The sequence below is a fragment of the Tripterygium wilfordii genome, chromosome 8, assembly GCF_013401445.1.
Source record: "Tripterygium wilfordii isolate XIE 37 chromosome 8, ASM1340144v1, whole genome shotgun sequence".
NCBI classification, from domain to species: Eukaryota; Viridiplantae; Streptophyta; class Magnoliopsida; order Celastrales; family Celastraceae; genus Tripterygium; species Tripterygium wilfordii.
In genome coordinates, this window is record NC_052239.1 from 5,887,391 (window position 1) to 5,906,659 (window position 19,269).

General features: G+C 39.7%; 1 protein-coding gene across 1 annotated transcript; it reads right to left on the reverse strand.

The window, feature by feature from the left end:
• Positions 1 to 16,221: 16,221 nt before the first annotated feature.
• LOC120003726 (uncharacterized acetyltransferase At3g50280-like) lies at positions 16,222 to 18,155 on the reverse strand. Its single transcript, XM_038852783.1, has one exon. The coding sequence runs from the start codon at positions 18,065 to 18,067 to the stop codon at positions 16,601 to 16,603; it is 1,467 nt and encodes a 488-aa protein (XP_038708711.1). The 5' UTR covers positions 18,068 to 18,155; the 3' UTR covers positions 16,222 to 16,600.
• Between the last annotated feature and the right edge of the window lie 1,114 nt (positions 18,156 to 19,269).

Sequence of the window (19,269 nt, forward strand, 5' to 3'; positions counted from 1 at the left end):
ATGATGTTCAACTCAATCCAAACCCAACAAATAAACACAAAAATGGGGGTCAATATGGGTATTCAAATATAATATCAAACCAAACACATACTTAAAGATTTACATATACATATAAACATATATACAATATATGCATATACACACATCCAAACTATGTATAAATACACACATACCGTACACATATAAACATAAATCTCTAAAAAAACCTATACAAATTATTCCTAATGTTGCCGGGTTTTGAACAAAAAAACATATATACAAAACATAAATTATACTCAAACCGGACATCAAAATATACTCAAACAAACAACAAATATATTCAGTATATTAGCATGCCATATTGACTGATTATGAATGAGTCAAATCCAAATCCAGTATTGCAAAACCAAGTCCAAATCCCGTACCAATACCACCGATTATCATTCTATATAGAACTTGAAAATTACAAGACCAAATCCGGCACAAAAACCAGCAAATCTATTACAACTAGCAGGGTAAAAACAAGGAATAACCTTAGTCAATCATCATCAATATCGAACAAAACAAAAAGCCACATCATGAACCAAATCTACGAGCAAAAGGTTTGAACAATAACGTAAACATATTGGCAACGAGTCCGAACAAACACATAGAATAAAACCAAATTTGAATCAAGGAATTTGAGTCATTACCTTCTCAAGGAGACAAAGAAAACCAAACTTCTTCTCTTCTTTTGCTCGGTTGCTTCTCCAAATCTCCTCCTTTCTTCTTTCTCTTCTTTTTTGTTTTTGCTTCACCAAAAAACCAAAGTCTCCTCCTTTCTTCCTCTCTCTCACGCCTCCTCTCTTCCTCTCTTCTTTTTTTGTTTTTTCTCCCCCCCCAAAGTCTCTTCTCCCCTCTTCTTATTCTTTTTCTTTCCCCAATTTGTGCCACATTTCTCTCTTTGTCTCCTTCTTTTTATTCTTTTTCTTTCCCCAATTTGTGCCACATTTCTCTCTTTGTCTCTTTCTTTTTATTCTTTTTCTTTCCCTAATTTGTGCCACATTTCCCTCTTTGTCTCTTTCTTTTTATTCTTTCCCCAATTTGTGCCACATTTCTCTCTTTGTCTCCTTCTTTTTATTCTTGGCTTTTTCTTTCTTATTTTTTACTTTTCCATTCTTCTAGCAAAAACAATAAAAAGATTAAAACAATTCTCTTATTTTTAGATATTTTCTAAGATTTGATCTTATTGGGTCAAGATTTGAGTATTTAAGGATCCAAGAAAGGGATTATGAATATCTATGTGCTTATAGGTCAAAGAAATGAGCTTTTGCATTTTTTGTGTTCTTTTCCTATTTTTTCTTTTTCGGATCGGACGAAATCCGGTTACTACAGCTGCCCCCCTTTGTATGTCCTTTATGAAATAAAAGGCAAACAAAGGCGTAGTCAACCGACTTTCGTACAAGAATTGAAATACACGGGATCACTATGGCCATTCCTGGTTTGGCCAAATGTTTGTTCAAGAAAATAAAGGGGCACGGGATCACAAGGCCATTCCCGGCTTGGCCAACTGTTTGTGCAAGAAAATAAAGGGGCACGGGATCACAAGGCCATTCCCGGCTTGGCCAACTGTTTGTGCAAGAAAATAAAGGGGCACGGGATCACGAGGCCATTCCCGGCTTGGCCAAATGTTGGTGCAGAAAAATAAAGGGCACGGGATCACGAGACCATTCCCGGCTTGGCCAAATGGTTGTGTAGAAAAATAAAGGGCACGGGATCACGAGGCCATTCCCGGCTTGGCCAAATGTTGGTGCAGAAAAATAAAGGGCACGGGATCACGAGGCCATTCCCGGCTTGGCCAAATGTTAGTGCAGAAAAATAAAGGGCACGGGATCACGAGGCCATTCCCGGCTTGGCCAAATGTTTGTGTGAACTTTATGCAAGAAAATATCCATGAGTGTATGAATGTATGAAGAGAAATTGTATTTTATTTTTTCATTTTGAAAATTCGACTTCGGTTAATTGTCGTCAGCACCATCACCCCTATCATCCTGCCATTATCCCTCATGAGAAGACTGCATCTTTTGATTCCATCCTATCTTCAATCTGCCATGTTACCCTTATTCTTGTATCTTTCATTCTCTTTTGTCTGATCTTCCCATCGATTTACTGTTTACATCTGATTTCCATCAAATCCGACGTATCTTTAATGCTAAACAAAATCTCCCTGGCCTCCACTAATGCCTTTTAACGCCATTTAATTTCTTTTAGCCCTCCTAGAGTTAAGAACACCACAATCTCTCCGACTCCCCCATGCCTTTTAGCGTCATTTAATTTCCTTTAGCTCCGTCATAGCCAAGAACACCAAAATCTTTCAAGTCCCTGTGAAGAACAATATCCTAATGCACTTGTCATAATTCTTTTATTACTTTACTCAATTTCAAATAAATTCAATAGCATGGCGATGCTTGTACTATATGAGAATTTTGCGCAAGCAATCAAAATTTTGATGAAAACAATCAATGAATTAGGAACTCAGAAATGAATGACCTCAGAGCATTTTATTAAAATGGATAGATAACAAGAGAAACTGACGAGGTACGTATATGATTCCAGAAGGTTAGAAACAAAGGAAATAGCAGAAATCTTTGCAAGATATGAATGAAATAATTCCGATTCCGCACAAAACTGCCCCAGTTTTGTGTGCCCCCATTTTGCAATTATTGAATCTGACTACTTCCATATCACTCGTCTCCTTCGCAGCCTCATCATGCATACCCCTGAATATAGCCAATTCACCTGTGTACAGCCTCGCCATCTGTCATTCATTGTATTTCCTTATATTCATCTCAAATCCTCGAAAGGCCTCTGCCTCATTCCCCTTAGTTGCTTTCACCACACCCTTCTGATCTCAATATTATTTGAAGCTCCCATGAAGGGTTTTCACTATAGTAGAGACTTTTCTTTTTTCCCTAATTTTTGCCTGAAGCGCCCACGGGGGATTTTCACTCCAGCGGGATTTTTATTGCTCTAATTTTTGCCTAGACCGCCCTTTCGGGTTTTCAATCTAGCGAGCTTTTTACTCTAATTTTTGCCTAGATCGCCCTTTCGGGTTTTCAATCTAGCGAGTTTTTTTTTTTTTTTTTGCTAGGGGTAATACTTTTTGATGGCGTCTGCATTCACCGGATTAGGCAATTCTTCTCCATCCATTCTTGTCAATATTAATGCTCCTCCTTCAAAAGCTTTTTTCACCACATATGGTCCCTCATAATTCGGTGTCCACTTCCCTCGGTGATCCTTTTGAGGTGGCAAAATCATCTTCAACACTAACTCTCCCCCCCTGAAGCTGCGAGGCCGAACTTTCTTATTATGTGCTTTCATCAATCTTCTTTGATACAATTGCCCTTTGCAAATTGCTCTTAATCTTCGTTCTTCTATCAAATTCAACTGCTCATATCTCGTTCGAGTCCATTCTGATTCTTCCAAACCTGCCTCCAGAACTACTCGAAGGGATGGAATCTCCACTTCGATAGGCAAAACTGCTTCCATACCATACACCAAAGAGAAAGGAGTCTCCCCGGTAGATGTGCGTATTGATGTCCGATAACCATATAGAGCAAAAGGGAGCTTCTCATGCCAATCTTTGTAATTCTCTGTCATCTTCCTGATGATCTTCTTGATATTCTTATTCGCCGCCTCAACAGCCCCATTCATCTTTGGTCGGTATGGCGTCGAATTATGATGACGAATTTTGAACTGGTCACAAAAACCTTTCACCATTTTGCTATTGAAATTCGTGCCATTATCAGTAATAATTCTTTCCGGGACTCCATATCGACAAACAATCTCTTTCCTCAAAAACCGAACAACCACGCTACTCGTCACATTAGAATATGAAGCAGCCTCCACCCATTTGGTAAAATAATCAATGGCAACCAAAATGAAACGATGCCCATTAGAAGCCTTTGGCTCAATTGAACCGATGACATCTAATCCCCACATAGAGAAAGGCCATGGTGACGTCAACACATGTAATGGATTAACGGGAACATGTGTCCTGTCTGCATTAATCTGACACTTGTGGCATCTATTTGCATAACTTATACAATCCCTCTCCATGGTTAACCAATAATACCCTGCACGTATAATCTTCCTTGCCATTGCATATCCACTAGAATGAGTCCCACATATCCCTTCATGAATTTCCTCCATGATTTGCTTAGCCTCAGCAATATCAACACATCGTAAGAAAACTATCCCATCATTCCTTTTATAAAGAACATTTCCACTCAAGAAGAAAGATCCCGCCAATCTCCTGATGGTACGCTTATCATTTTCTGATGCTCCTGATGGATATTCCTTCTTCTCAATGTACTGTTGAATATCATGATACCACGGTTTACCATCAGGCTCTCCCTCCAAATTTAAACAGTAACCTCGAACTTCTCGTTTCTCGATTTTAATCACCTGCACTTCCCCTTTTGGGTCTACATCAAACATTGCTGCCAGAGTTGCCAGAGCATCTGCTATTTGATTTTCTCCCCTTGGGATATAATCCAGCTCCACCCAATCAAAAAACTTGATTAATTTTTTGATATGCTGGTAGTATGGAATAAGCTTGTCATCTTTGGTTTCCCATTCGTCATTCAATTGCCTAATCACCAACTGTGAATCACCATAGACCTGTAGCCTCCTAATCCCCATATCAATGGCAGCTTGAATTCCCATCGTACATGCTTCATACTCAGCCACATTGTTGGTACATTCGAAATACAACTTAGCTGTAAACGGTATAACCTTCTCTTCAGGTGATATTAACACTGCACCAATTCCGCATCCTATAATATTAGAAGCGCCATCAAACAACATAGTCCATTTTGCCAAATTCTTTTGATTCTCTTCTTCTATCGACACAGTCATGACATCAATATCTGGAAATTTCAAATCCATAGTTTGAGTATCATCAATCGCTCCCTCTGCCAAATAATCTGCTATTGCACTCCCCTTGGTTGCCTTCTGTGTGACATATAAAATATCATATTCTGATAATAACATTTTCCATTTAGCTATCCTCCCTGAAAGAGAAGGTTTCTCAAAAATGTACTTGATAGGATCCATCCTGGAAATCAACCATGTAGTGTGATAAAGCATGTATTGTCTAAGTCGATGCGCAGCCCAAACCAACGAGCAACAAGTCTTCTCTAACATCGAATAATTTGCTTCACAACTGGTAAACTTTTTGCTTAAGTAATAAATGGCATGCTCTATCCTTCCTGATGAGTCATGTTGTCCGAGCACACATCCCATCGAACTATCTGAGACAGTCAAATAGAGAATAAGCGGCCTGCCAGCCACAGGAGGCATCAACACTGGAGGACTTTTCAAGTATTGCTTGATCTTTTCGAAGGCTACCTGACAATCTTTATTCCACTCAGTAGAGTTACTTTTACGCAATAATTTAAAGATAGGTTCACAAGTAGCCGTCAACTGTGAAATGAATCTGGCAATGTAATTCAATCTTCCCAAGAAACCCCTAACCTCCTTTTCTGTCCGAGGGGGTGACATCTCCAAGATCGCCTTCACTTTATCAGGATCTACTTCGATTCCTTTCCTGCTTACAATGAAACCTAACAACTTCCCCGAGGTTGCCCCAAATGTGCACTTAGCTGGATTCAACTTCAATTGATGCTTCCTTAATCGATCAAACAACTTCTGGAGATTCACAATATGATCTTCACCTTCTTTGGATTTTGCTATCATATCATCGACATATACTTCAACTTCTTTATGCATCATATCATGAAACAAAGTGACCATGGCCCTTTGATAAGTGGCACCGGCATTCTTCAAACCAAAAGGCATGACTTTATAACAGAAAGTTCCCCATAGAGTAATAAAAGTTGTTTTCTCGCGATCTTCTGGTGCCATCTTGATCTGATTGTAACCCGAAAATCCATCCATGAAAGAGAAGGTAGAATGTCTGGCTGTATTATCCACTAAAACATCAATGTGAGGAAGAGGGAAGTTATCCTTTGGGCTTGCGCGATTAAGGTCTCTATAGTCGACACACATCCGAACTTTGCCATCTTTTTTGGGGACAGGTACAATATTCGCCACCCATTTTGGATATCGAGCCACTGCCAAGAAACCAGCATCAAACTGCTTCTTCACTTCATCTCTTATCTTCAACAACATGTCTACTTTCATTCTCCTCAATTTTTGTTTCACAGGGGTACATTCTGGAATTAATGGCAACTTATGAACAACAATGTTTGTATCAAGACCCGGCATGTCCTGATAAGACCATGCAAAGACATCCTGGTAACTATGCAATAAATCTATCAACTTCTTTTTGCTTTCTCCTTCAAAGGCAGCTCCTATCTTGACTTCCTTTTTCTCCGTTTCAGTTCCCAAATTCACGACTTCAGTTAACTCTTGATGCGGCTGTATTATTTTCTCTTCTTGATTGACTTGTCTTAATATCTCAGGAAAAATCTCCATTTCTTCGTCTATTTCATAGTCAGATTCAACATTGCTAATGGGTGCATCAAAATCTGGGTCATTAAGTTCGTCCTCTTTATTATCATCATTTTCAATCCTGTTAAAGAAATGAATGAAAGTGGTTTTGAGAATGGAGAATAACACTTGAATGGAAATGAAGAAACATGAATATGGATGACTATCAAGAGATTTTCATTTCATGGAAAAGGAAATGTGAACAAAGATAGAACATGCAATCGCCATACTATAAAATCTATTGAAAGCAAAGTAAAGCATGCTCATTACAAAAGATCCAAACGAAAGCCGTGAGCTAGGCCCACGATGGTAGTGCACTCGGGATTACTCTTGCAGGTTCTTGAGAGATACTGGGAGCTCCAAACTGGTCCAGTTGCTAAGTTTGAAATTTGAAGGACGCGAGATGACAAAGCAAGGTCTAGCAGCTGAACTCTGTTCCCCTTCCACCACAGCAACTTGGAATTTTTCAAAATGATCACATATATTTGCCAAAATCGCCCTAGTTACACCAGTCGAGTTTTGAAATGACAGTTTTCCAAAAACTGCCCCAGTGTCAGTCAAACTTATCTTGTTTTGCATCCCTCCATACACAAAACTGTCATAAAGCCAGGGAATCGGTTTCTTTTCAACTTCCAATTCCTTTCCTTCCAAACGGGCAAGCCTCTTCGCCTGTTTTTCTGCTTGCACACGATTTCTGTCAACCCTAGTTGGCTTATAACCCAAACCCCAGCGTTCTGGATGTTTCACCATTTCTACTGGCTTCTTAATTCCCCGTCGATTCTTACCGAGTCCTTCTCCTGGGCGAAACCCCTTTTTCAACATAAATTTTGCTACATTCTTCGTAACCTTTGATATTTGTGGCTTTAGGGGAGAAAGTCCTTCCTTCCCGTAGCTAGCACTAGCAATTTCAAAAGATTGGAATGAACTCTGAATCCCCTCTGTCGGGGCATCAATAGGAGAACTATTAGACAAGCTGGCAACCATCCATTCTGACTGACCCTTTACTATGTAAACCCTTCCATCATAAACAAATTTGAGCATTTGGTGCAACGATGATGGAACAGCTCCCGCAGAGTGAATCCAAGGGCGTCCCAACAGGCAACTATAGGTTGGTGAGATATCCATTACCACAAACGGCACATTGAACATTACACTTGCAACCTGTAAAGGTATTTCAATTTCTCCCATAATCTCTCTACGTGTTCCGTCGAATGCCCTCACTACCATTGGTACTTGTCTTAGATAAGATCTGTCAATTGGTAGCTTCTCAAAAGTCTCCTTTGGTAAAATATTGAGGGATGACCCATTGTCCACCAGGATACTTGCTAATTCCTTTCCACGGCACATGGCTGAAATATGCAAAGCTTTGTTGTGCCCCATCCCTTTAGGCGGAATATCATCTTCAGTAAAGGACAGCAAATGGGAGGCCAACACATTTCCTACAATGCCATTGAAAGAGTCTGTAGGAATCTTGTCTGATACATATGCCTGGTTTAACATTCTCATCAAGACTTGTCGATGTGGTTCAGAGCTCATTATCAACTCCAAGATCGAAATTTTTGCAGGGGTTTTCTTCAATTGATCCACCACCATGTACTCACTCTGCCGAATAATTTTCAGGAACTCCTGAACTTCCACGTCAGTTACCACTTTCTTTTTCTCTTCTGGGCGTACAAAAAGACCTTCTTCTGGAATAAAACCTGACTTTTCAACTTCAGGTATTGCTTTCCCTTTCCTTTTACGCTCTGCTTCAAGGTCCACCATTAGATTCCCTTCTGTCTCATTTCTCGTGTAACATCTTCCACTCCGGGTAACTCCACCGACGCCAGAAATATTATCTACCACTTCTCCTTGCTTTCCACTAGCTCCTGCTTCATAATTCCATGGCACAGCCTTGTCATTCTTGTACAAAGGATCTATTTTTGGAGTCACAGTCATTGGCTTGTCCTCTGTAGAGTATTGTAGAACAAAAGGTTTCACACAATTCGGCCTTGGTCCTTGGTAGTAACCCCCTAAGACATTGATATGGCCCTCTCGACTTTCTCCTTCTTCAAAAATAATTCTCCTCAAATCCATTAACTCTTGTACGTTCTCTCGAAAATCATTGCATTCTTCAATAGTATGACCTTCCATTCCACTGTGAAATTTGCAAGTCTTAATTGTGTCAAGTTGATTACTTTGGCGGAAAGAACTCATCATTTCAATCATCCCTTGCTCCTTTAAGATGTCAAATAACTGGCTCAATGGCATCGTAATCTCTGACACCCATCTCTTGATAACACGAGACTCACCAACACAATTCACACCCTCATTTCCATGGTTTGGCAGCGGATTGTTGTTAACATTTGGTTTGTCCACAGCATCCAAGTTGAGCCATTTTGCTTCAATCATCCCCTGAATTAACCTCTTGAAAGTCAAACATGCTTCAGTTGAATGTCCGGGTGCGCCCCCATGGTAAAGACATGTAGAATTTGGATCATACCAGGTAGGATATGGAGGCTGGTGAACTCTTCCAGGTATTGGTACTACCGCCCCTTGGGCTTGTAGCTTAGTGAAACACTCCGTATATGTCATAGGTATAGGGTCAAAACGTTCCACCGGCCTTCTGGGTCTTGGATTTTGGAAATTTGGACGAGGGTTTTGGTAGGTATTTGGGTTCTGAAAGTTTGGGTAAGTGTTTGGGTTTTGCGAGTACTGATTGGGTAGCGGTGTATTGAATCGGGGTGGGTAAGGATTTCGGATGTGGTGTTGGTTATAGTAGACTTCTGGGTTTGACATCCTTGGGGCATTGCTTCTAGGGCGATAGTCTGAAGTAAGCGCACCATAAACAGCGGGATCAAAATTTACAGAATGCACTTCAGTCTTTTTGCCTTTACTTCCTTTAGCTGGGTCCGGTTTATCAAGGGTGGGATAATGCAGAGTACCTCTCTTCATACATCGTTCAACTCGCTCTCCTGCCTGTATCATATCAGCTAGGTTATTGTGGCCACCTCCTGCCAAATTGGAAGTATAAGGTTCCTGGAGAGCATCAATAAAAGCATTCAACAAATCCTTCTCTGACAGTGGTGGAATTATCTGGGCTGCCAAATCCCTCCATCGATGAGCAAACTCCCTGAAGCTTTCCCCACTCTTCATTGTTGTATTCTGCAGATCATAAATGGTAGGGATCTTCTCTTCATTGTGCTTATATTGCTTCATAAACACTTCAGCCAAATCCTCCCACGAAGCTACTGATGAGGGATTAAGGGTATTGAACCACCTTTGAGCTGCCCCAATCAGACTATCTTGGAAATAATGCATCAACACTTTCTCATTGCTTGCATATGGCTGCATACGTCGACAATACATCGTTAGATGATCCAATGGAACTCCAGTGCCATCAAACAAACTGAATTTTGGTAGTACAAAATCATGCGGAATATTCAGATTCTTCACAAGGCACAAATTGGCCGGATTCAACATCCCTGAAACATTAAAACCCTCCATGGCTCTTAATCTCTTTTCCAACTTCTTAATGGCAACTATTGAGTTATTTTCTTCATTCTGAACTTCCTCATTCACTACTCTGGCGGTTACAGCTTCCGCAATATTAGCGTTGACTGGGAAGGGATTATCATGCACATGGGTCTCAGCTGAATGAATATATGTCGGGTTCTGAGTGGTTGCCTGTTGGGAAACATACTGATGCTGATGCAAACCAGGCAAAGGCTGATTACGAATAGGAGTAAACCCGGGTGGGTAAGTTGGTATTTCCTGGTGCAGATGATTCTCAGGAATCTCTAGTGTTTCAGAATTTTCAGCTACTCCCTTTCCTTTCATCAGCAACGCCATATTCTTCATCAATAAGGCCATCTGTTCTTTGATTTCAGCTATATCCTGATTCTGACTATGCTCACCCATTTCCTGCTCCATATTCTCAATAATTCTTGATTGTAGGCGAGTCTGATAGGGGTGACGATGTTGCTTCTTGAAAGCTATGATTAATGATGCACTTAAATCCCCTGATTTGAAAAAAATGTAACAAGGTTAGTTTTCTTGTTTTGTTATTTTTCTTCTGCATGCTTGTGTGTGAATCCTATATAGTCATTGCAATTTAAAAAGACAATAAAAGCAAAACATCATTTCATTAAAGCGAATTTTATTTTTACATGATAGCCTTGAAAATAAAATTAATCCCTAGTTTGGAAACCCTCCATGCCGGAGCACTCCAATCATCTCTAGGTCCTTGCGAAGATTGGCCAAGAATTGTAGGACTTTCCCGAATTCTGGCCCCTGAAGCACTTCATCTTGGCTCAATTTTGCAGCTTCTTCCTCAAAGGCAATAGCCCATGCAGACAACTTTGTCACTTGGCACATTGCTATCTCAATTCGACGGGTAAGCGTAGACCGTGCCTCACGATTCTCTACAAGTCCATCAAGTAATGCCTCATTCTCATCTGCTAGCCTGACCATCTCAGTCCGATTATGGTTTAGCAACTCTTGATGTAACACTCTTAGCCGCTTAATTTCTTCATTCATTCTTCTCATGGCTGCTTCCATTGTGACATTTGCTTGCTCAATTCTTTGGTGTTGGGACTTCCACGCTTTAAGTTCCTCTAATGCATGTGACATCCCCACTTTTGCCCTTTGGAGTTCAAATTGTATTTGTAGGTTATTTTGTTCCAGCTGCTTCCTCTTCTTACTCACCATTTCCAGTTCTTTCATTTCCTCCATCTCTTGTATCTTTGCTTGAGAGAGCTCTTCTTGTGTTAATTCATACTTCCTTTTATAGCTTTCGGCTTCTTGAGTCATCCTCAGTAATGCTTCTTCCAAATTCTGAATCTTCTTCACAGTTAAGTCCTCGACTTCTTCAGTGTCAGGCCCTTTTCTTCTGTGACCCGTATGCTCATTTCCTTGAAACCTCAATTTATTTTCCCCTACTATATTCTGAGGTATCCTTGTTCTTTCCTTATGGGTATTTCCTCCTTGGATATGATCTTCAGAAATAGTTTTGCCCCTCTTCTCATGCCATTTAAAGTAAATTAGGGTACCCTCTGATGTGTGCTTGCCTCGATTCGTAATCTTGAGATTTTTCCATGCCTGAAGTATTTTTCGTACCGTAGGTACAATCAACTCCAAATCTTCTCCATCATCATAAGAAAAATCAAGATCTAACAACCCATGTGTTGCTGGAATACAAGGATTAGACCCTATTTGCCTAAATACTAATGATGGTGCTTGACTGACAGCTCCCCACGGGCCTAAAAGAGGGACCCAAGGAAAATCTCCACACCTATATAGAAATGTGTCAGGCAAAAACCAAGGTGCTTTTCCTTCTACACTGCGAACATCCAGGGATTGCAAGATCTTTTCCCATTTTCCAATATTCGGGTGGCCAGGTTTCCACTTTGCCTCTGTGAACTCCAATATCGGTCTCCTTTCTGGCCGCGTATGATCCTTAAAGCCAATCTTTGGAAAATCAAGCTCCCTACAATACTTAATGTGACTTACTAACCAGATTCCGAGCAAAGCTGAACATCCATTGAACCTTGCTTTTATATTGCGACGACAAAAGTTGAGAGAACGAATCGTTTCACATATTATTGCAGGAACTGGGTTCACACCGCGATCTACCTGATTAAAAAGCTTGATCACTCTCCCTTCCACATATCCTTGAGTGCAAGGAAATAATATAGCTCCATATATTGCAAGTGCCAATGCTGACTGTCTCAATGTTGTCTTCGACTTTCCCTCCACGTATTTCATCAATTCCTCAATTGGAAAACACCACTTGCTCCCTTTGAATGAACCCATCCTCTTGACATTCTCACTCTCACATCCCAACATCTTGGCAATAATTTTTTCAGCTGACATGTTTTCCTGGAAGTAATACATTTTTGTATTATGAGGCTCCAATTGTAGTAACTGAGCATATTCCTCAATTGTGGGTGAGAAATCTATTTGCCCAAATGTGAAGCACCTATATGCGGGATCCCAATATGAAATGGCTGCTTGAAGCAATGTCACTGGTGTATCGACCCTTAGCAGACTCCCTATGAGACCATATTTTTTTGAGAACTCCGGGCTTAACTGCGGACTTTCCTTTGCCCATAAACTTATCAGACGTGGCAATGTGTGACTCTGAAATTCTGTCTTCATTACCCTTGGTAATAAGACATCCTCTTTCAAACTATCTCCATGCTCGGATTGCATTCTGCTCAACTCATCTCTTACGTCATAGATGTCCACCTTTTCATATACGGACACCCTTGACGCCATCCTGTTTCAATTGAAAGATGTTTTGACAATATTATCAAACCAAATTGCAATGACTGTGCCTATGTGAATTTCATGGGAAAGGAAACCAGTAATGGAAATTACAATTAAGAATGTGTACAACAAAACATCAGCTGCAAATGAATAAATCACACAAAAATAAAACATGCCATTATATGGGGTAACCTAACTTTCTGGAGGTTTCGGCCATGGATCTAGGGCTTTATAAAGTGCAGGGGTAAGTTTATCTAACTACTCCGCGAGGTCCCAGATCATGTTGCTTTTAAAATCCCAACTATTGGGACAAAAGCTCCTCCCTTAACTTTTAAGGGAAGTCGATCCGGTGAGGATATCTTCCACTATCCATGCGGAGACGGAATCTCACGAGAATAGTGGTCAACCCTCTCTAATACTAAAGGTAGAGCCCGGGTGGTAGGCTACAGCGAGTGTAAATGTATGAGATGACAAATACTTTACCACAACAAAATAAATCAACATCCCTAACATATAAAGGAAACAAACAATTAATCATACAAAAAGAAGTAACCGTAGCCAATCAATTTAATCATATGGGTTTGACCCTCTTAGGTTTAAAAAACCTGGTCTCCCCAGCAGAGTCGCCAGTTGTCGCAACCGGGGTCACGACGCGGACCGGCGTGGGAGGATGAAAAATGTTTAGAGTCGCCACCAATTGATTTAAGGTGCAATTGGACACCGAAAAGACCTGCGAACCAGAGAAAATGGTACGGGGATCGATTGAGTGTGGGGAAGGTGTTAGGCACCCCACAACTCCCGTTTGAAAACGGTTACCCGGATTAATCTAATGGCTATCTTATGGAAACTTGCTCTTTGCAAGGTGTAATTGTTAAAGTTTGAATTATTACTTTCAACACACTTATCAACTTATGATAGTGTTTGAAAAAAAGCTTGGAATATTACTATCAATTTATGATGATTTTTATTTGGAAATAGGTTTGAAATAACACTATCAACTTATGATAGTTTTGGGAAAAGATTTGTAAGAATACTATCAACTTATGATAGCATTAAAAAAAAAATTGTAATATTACTAAAACTTATAATAGTTTTTATTTGGAGCCACACTACCAACTTTTGGTAGATTTAATTTTAAACACCAACTTATGGTGTTAATGATAAAATGTCCTACCAACTTTTGGTAGGTTTAATTTTAAACACCAACTTATGGTGTAAATGATAAAATGTCCTACCAACTTTTGGTAGGTTTAATTTTAAACACCAACTTATGGTGTTAATGATAAAATGTCCTACCAACTTTTGGTAGGTTTAATTTTAAATACCAACTTATGGCATAAAATGACCTACCAACTTTTGGTAGGTTTAATTTTAAATATCAACTTATGGTATAAATGATTATTTGGAAAAGTGTCATCTATCAATTTAACCTATTATTGCCAACTTATGGCAAATTCATAAATGAAATCAAATAAGGTTCATAATTCAAATAAAGGAAATCAACTTATGATTTCTTTAATTGAAATGACCTATATTCAATTTTAAACTCATATACTTATAATAAATAAATAAAAATCCAAATAATTAATGTCCAAGTTATACATGTTAATGGGGGTGATATACTCAACATAAGGGCCAAATATACATACTTAAACAAAGAATAAAGAATATCTTAAGCAAAATCCTAAAATTATTCAAGTTCTCCTTGATCCCGGCCCAAATGATGTTCAACTCAATCCAAACCCAACAAATAAACACAAAAATGGGGGTCAATATGGGTATTCAAATATAATATCAAACCAAACACATACTTAAAGATTTACATATACATATAAACATATATACAATATATGCATATACACACATCCAAACTATGTATAAATACACACATACCGTACACATATAAACATAAATCTCTAAAAAAACCTATACAAATTATTCCTAATGTTGCCGGGTTTTGAACAAAAAAACATATATACAAAACATAAATTATACTCAAACCGGACATCAAAATATACTCAAACAAACAACAAATATATTCAGTATATTAGCATGCCATATTGACTGATTATGAATGAGTCAAATCCAAATCCAGTATTGCAAAACCAAGTCCAAATCCCGTACCAATACCACCGATTATCATTCTATATAGAACTTGAAAATTACAAGACCAAATCCGGCACAAAAACCAGCAAATCTATTACAACTAGCAGGGTAAAAACAAGGAATAACCTTAGTCAATCATCATCAATATCGAACAAAACAAAAAGCCACATCATGAACCAAATCTACGAGCAAAAGGTTTGAATAATAACGTAAACATATTGGCAACGAGTCCGAACAAACACATAGAATAAAACCAAATTTGAATCAAGGAATTTGAGTCATTACCTTCTCAAGGAGACAAAGAAAACCAAACTTCTTCTCTTCTTTTGCTCGGTTGCTTCTCCAAATCTCCTCCTTTCTTCTTTCTCTTCTTTTTTGTTTTTGCTTCACCAAAAAACCAAAGTCTCCTCCTTTCTTCCTCTCTCTCACGCCTCCTCTCTTCCTCTCTTCTTTTTTTGTTTTTTCTCCCCCCCCAAAGTCTCTTCTCCCCTCTTCTTATTCTTTTTCTTTCCCCAATTTGTGCCACATTTCTCTCTTTGTCTCCTTCTTTTTATTCTTTTTCTTTCCCCAATTTGTGCCACATTTCTCTCTTTGTCTCTTTCTTTTTATTCTTTTTCTTTCCCTAATTTGTGCCACATTTCCCTCTTTGTCTCTTTCTTTTTATTCTTTCCCCAATTTGTGCCACATTTCTCTCTTTGTCTCTTTCTTTTTATTCTTGGCTTTTTCTTTCTTATTTTTTACTTTTCCATTCTTCTAGCAAAAACAATAAAAAGATTAAAACAATTCTCTTATTTTTAGATATTTTCTAAGATTTGATCTTATTGGGTCAAGATTTGAGTATTTAAGGATCCAAGAAAGGGATTATGAATATCTATGTGCTTATAGGTCAAAGAAATGAGCTTTTGCATTTTTTTGTGTTCTTTTCCTATTTTTTCTTTTTCGGATCGGACGAAATCCGGTTACTACAGCACCATATTTCTGCTCCAGTAGAGTGATTTTAACAGAACATTAATTAGACAGCTTAAGTTAACATTATTCTGAGATTCTTATGTGGAGCAAAATGAAAAAAAAAAAAAAAAACCTACGTATTTGGGACTAGTTAATACTGATTATATTCTTACCAGTTACGTTTCAATTGTGCCATCTCCTTCAATCATCCCAAGTTAGAATTTCAATTTTGAACAACTCTGTGTGATTATATTTTCCATTTTTAACTAAAGATGATACTGTAAGCACGAGAAGATTGTGCTACAAAAATAAATTCCCAATTTTCTAATCTAGGGTCCTCTGTCCATGACCCCAATTAGATATCAATTTCACTCGTCACCTATCCACGTTCGCAAAAATGGCCAACTTGTTTTAATTAATTAATTAGCACAAAGCAACAAAACGTTAACTCTAGATTTTAAATAAATTCCAAATTTATGTCACATAAAAAGACGACAAAAACCAAAAACAAAAAACAAAATGATATGGATCCAACAATTGATATTGTAATTATCCCGACTGTTGAGTGTACACATAATTTTATATGCATCGTGTGAACATGTAGACCACATGAATTCAATGCTGAACATCTAATTCAACGGCTGGAATAACTTTCATATCAACTATTTTATCATTTTCGAAAAACTAACACTCCTTATCCACATCCCAACAACGTCCAAATGAGTTCCCCACATACACTGATACACATACACAGATCTCCTGAATGCAACGGCCAGAATCAAATTATGAAAAGATCATCACCGCCGTTAATTCCATGCTCCCACTAACGCGACACATACTGCATGAACTCCGCATCACATTCGATCCCAGCTAGCGTCTCTGGGGCCAGAACCACCTCAAGATCAACGGTGCCACCGCCTTCCCGCCCTGGAAATGCGGAGATCTTGCCATCGAATTTGTTGGCCCTTCCACTCCTAACCGCCAAAGGTCGGCCCCACCCGAAATCGTTATCGTACATCGGGAATCTCGGAGAGCTACCCATAGTGATTGATGCACCGTCGAAGTTTCCTAACGGGAAGCACCGCGGGCTGCGCTCCCAATCCTGTACAAAGCCTCGTACGGTAGAGTCATCGTGCGCCATCACGGTCTTGTTCAGTTGTTCCGCGCACCATCGCAGATCACGTGACAATACGTCACCGGCTGACGCGTAAGTTGGAATGCTTTGAATCGCGTTGCCGAAGTAAAACGGGTCAAGCTTGTGTTTCAACCTGTGCCGGCAATTCACTGCCATTCTGAACGTCGTCGTTTTCGATGGGTTCAATCTCCTCGCACGAGTCACCGCTCGCCACAACAACGCACAGAGCGATTGGAACGACGAAATCTCCACAGTTGACACATCGTATGACTCAGCGTAGACCACTTGCTGTTTCGAAACAGCGTTCTTGAACCAGTTCCCGAGAATCGCCGTTACCTTGCCGTTGTGATTGCTATGATACGTGTCGTTACTTTGCTTCCCGAGCAATTCGACGACGTTAATGCCTCCGTTATCGGTCAGTTTCTTATCGTTGACTTTATGTTTCAATTTCAAGATCGATTCTCTACTGAAACTGAAAATTCGTTCCCCTAAAGGCGCGTTTTCATCGAAGGTCACCTTCGGGGGGCCGTCAGGGAATCTCAACACCGCCGGCGATATCAGTATCGAGTCCCGGCGAAAATCAGGCTGCTTCGAGATTTTCCTGATTCCCCTCGACATTTCGGCGAAGGTGTTGAAGAAGTTCCAGAACGAGGTTCCGTCAGAGACCGCGTGGTTCACCGCGCATCCAATGAACACACCGTCGGCTAGCTCCGTGACCTGGACGGCCATGAGCGGTTTGGTATGGCCGTCATAGCTAACTGTTCTATCAAATGCGAAGAAGCACTTGGCTTCCTCCGGTACGTGAATTGGCGATATTATGTGGCGAATATAGAGATAATTTGCACTGGCATGGATAAAATCAACGCCGGCGTCGTTGCAGGTGATGTAGACGTATCCGTCGGAGTCGGTCTTCAATCTTCCAGCGAGAGGAGGGAATTGAGAGAGCGCCTGAGACAGGGCGCGCTTGAGATTAGAAATCATGGATTCCATGGATAGAGAAGTTGGGAGAGTGAAGAGGCCGCCCTTTTGGATGTAGTGGCAGGAGAGCATAGGGAGGTCGGATACGGAGAGCTTGAGGTCTTCCAGAGTGGATTTCTGGTCCGGGAAGACAGTGCATTTGGAGATCAGAGTGATTTCAGTTGGTGGGGAAGGCATTTTTGCGGCTTTAGACACACTCTCAATTTCTCTCTGTATGATTGGGAGTGGGAAAGTGAGGAGATAGTGAGTGACGAGAGCTTGCCTCCGGAGCGCTATTTATAGTGAGGGGCAGGGGGTTGGGTTCATGCATCTATGATGTGTTGGCATTTTTTTAAAATTACTTGGTTATCTACAACATTGACACAAAGATAAACTAATACCCTTATTGCATATATATATGTTCATTACTTTATGCTTAGTAGTTAGTTGCCAATTATCTATGAATTTCTGTCATCGAAAATGATAAAAATTCCAACAGTTTAGTATTCCAGTTATCACATCTGTTGAGTTGGATGCGCAAGATTCAAGCGAATTTGTGGGTTGCATATGTAGGACATGATGCATATGACATCATGTGTGTACAACTCAATGGTTGAGATAACTAGAATACCAAATATTGAGATCCCTATCATTAATGTTATATTATGGTGTTTTTTTTAATAACAATGTTATTTTGAGATAGACATTGTCCCACTAATTTTTTGGACACTCTAGAGTACGAAAGGTCAGATTGGCATAGGAACGATCTTACATGTCCCTATCAACCGTAGATTAGTACTAAGTCATTTATATGATATGTGAAATATTTATCAGTATTAGGAATTAATAAATAATTTATGGTAGTGGCGTGGCACACTTTGATGTTGTGATTATGGTATGTGATTTGGAAATAATTAAGGCTAAGAATCTGGGTTTGATATATATTTCCCTTCATATCTCCGTTAGTATCGAGTCGGGTCTACTTCGGATTGCGCAATATCCACACATACGAGATATGCATGTCTCGCATCCCATCCAATCCAATCCAATCCAATCCGATCAAACTCATATTCACTGTGGATCCCGTGTCTGCATCTGCATGCGCGCGTACTCCAAGTATAAAGGGACAGTGTCATTCGTGGTACGCATCCAAAACTGGAGAGTCCTACGTGGCAGACATGCAATTGGTGTTACTGATTCAGAACTAGAGCTGCTTGTCTCCTTTGTAAAGCAGTGTCCGCTGCTTAAGCGTAGTTTAAAATTTGCATTGGCATGTGTTTCATTCCTGGCTAGGCAACCCGGAAGATCAAAGCGGATGATATAATTGATTGTTTGGGATGTAGATTACAACAAATTTAATAATTTTTTCCGTTTAAACATTATTTTATTAGGAATAAATT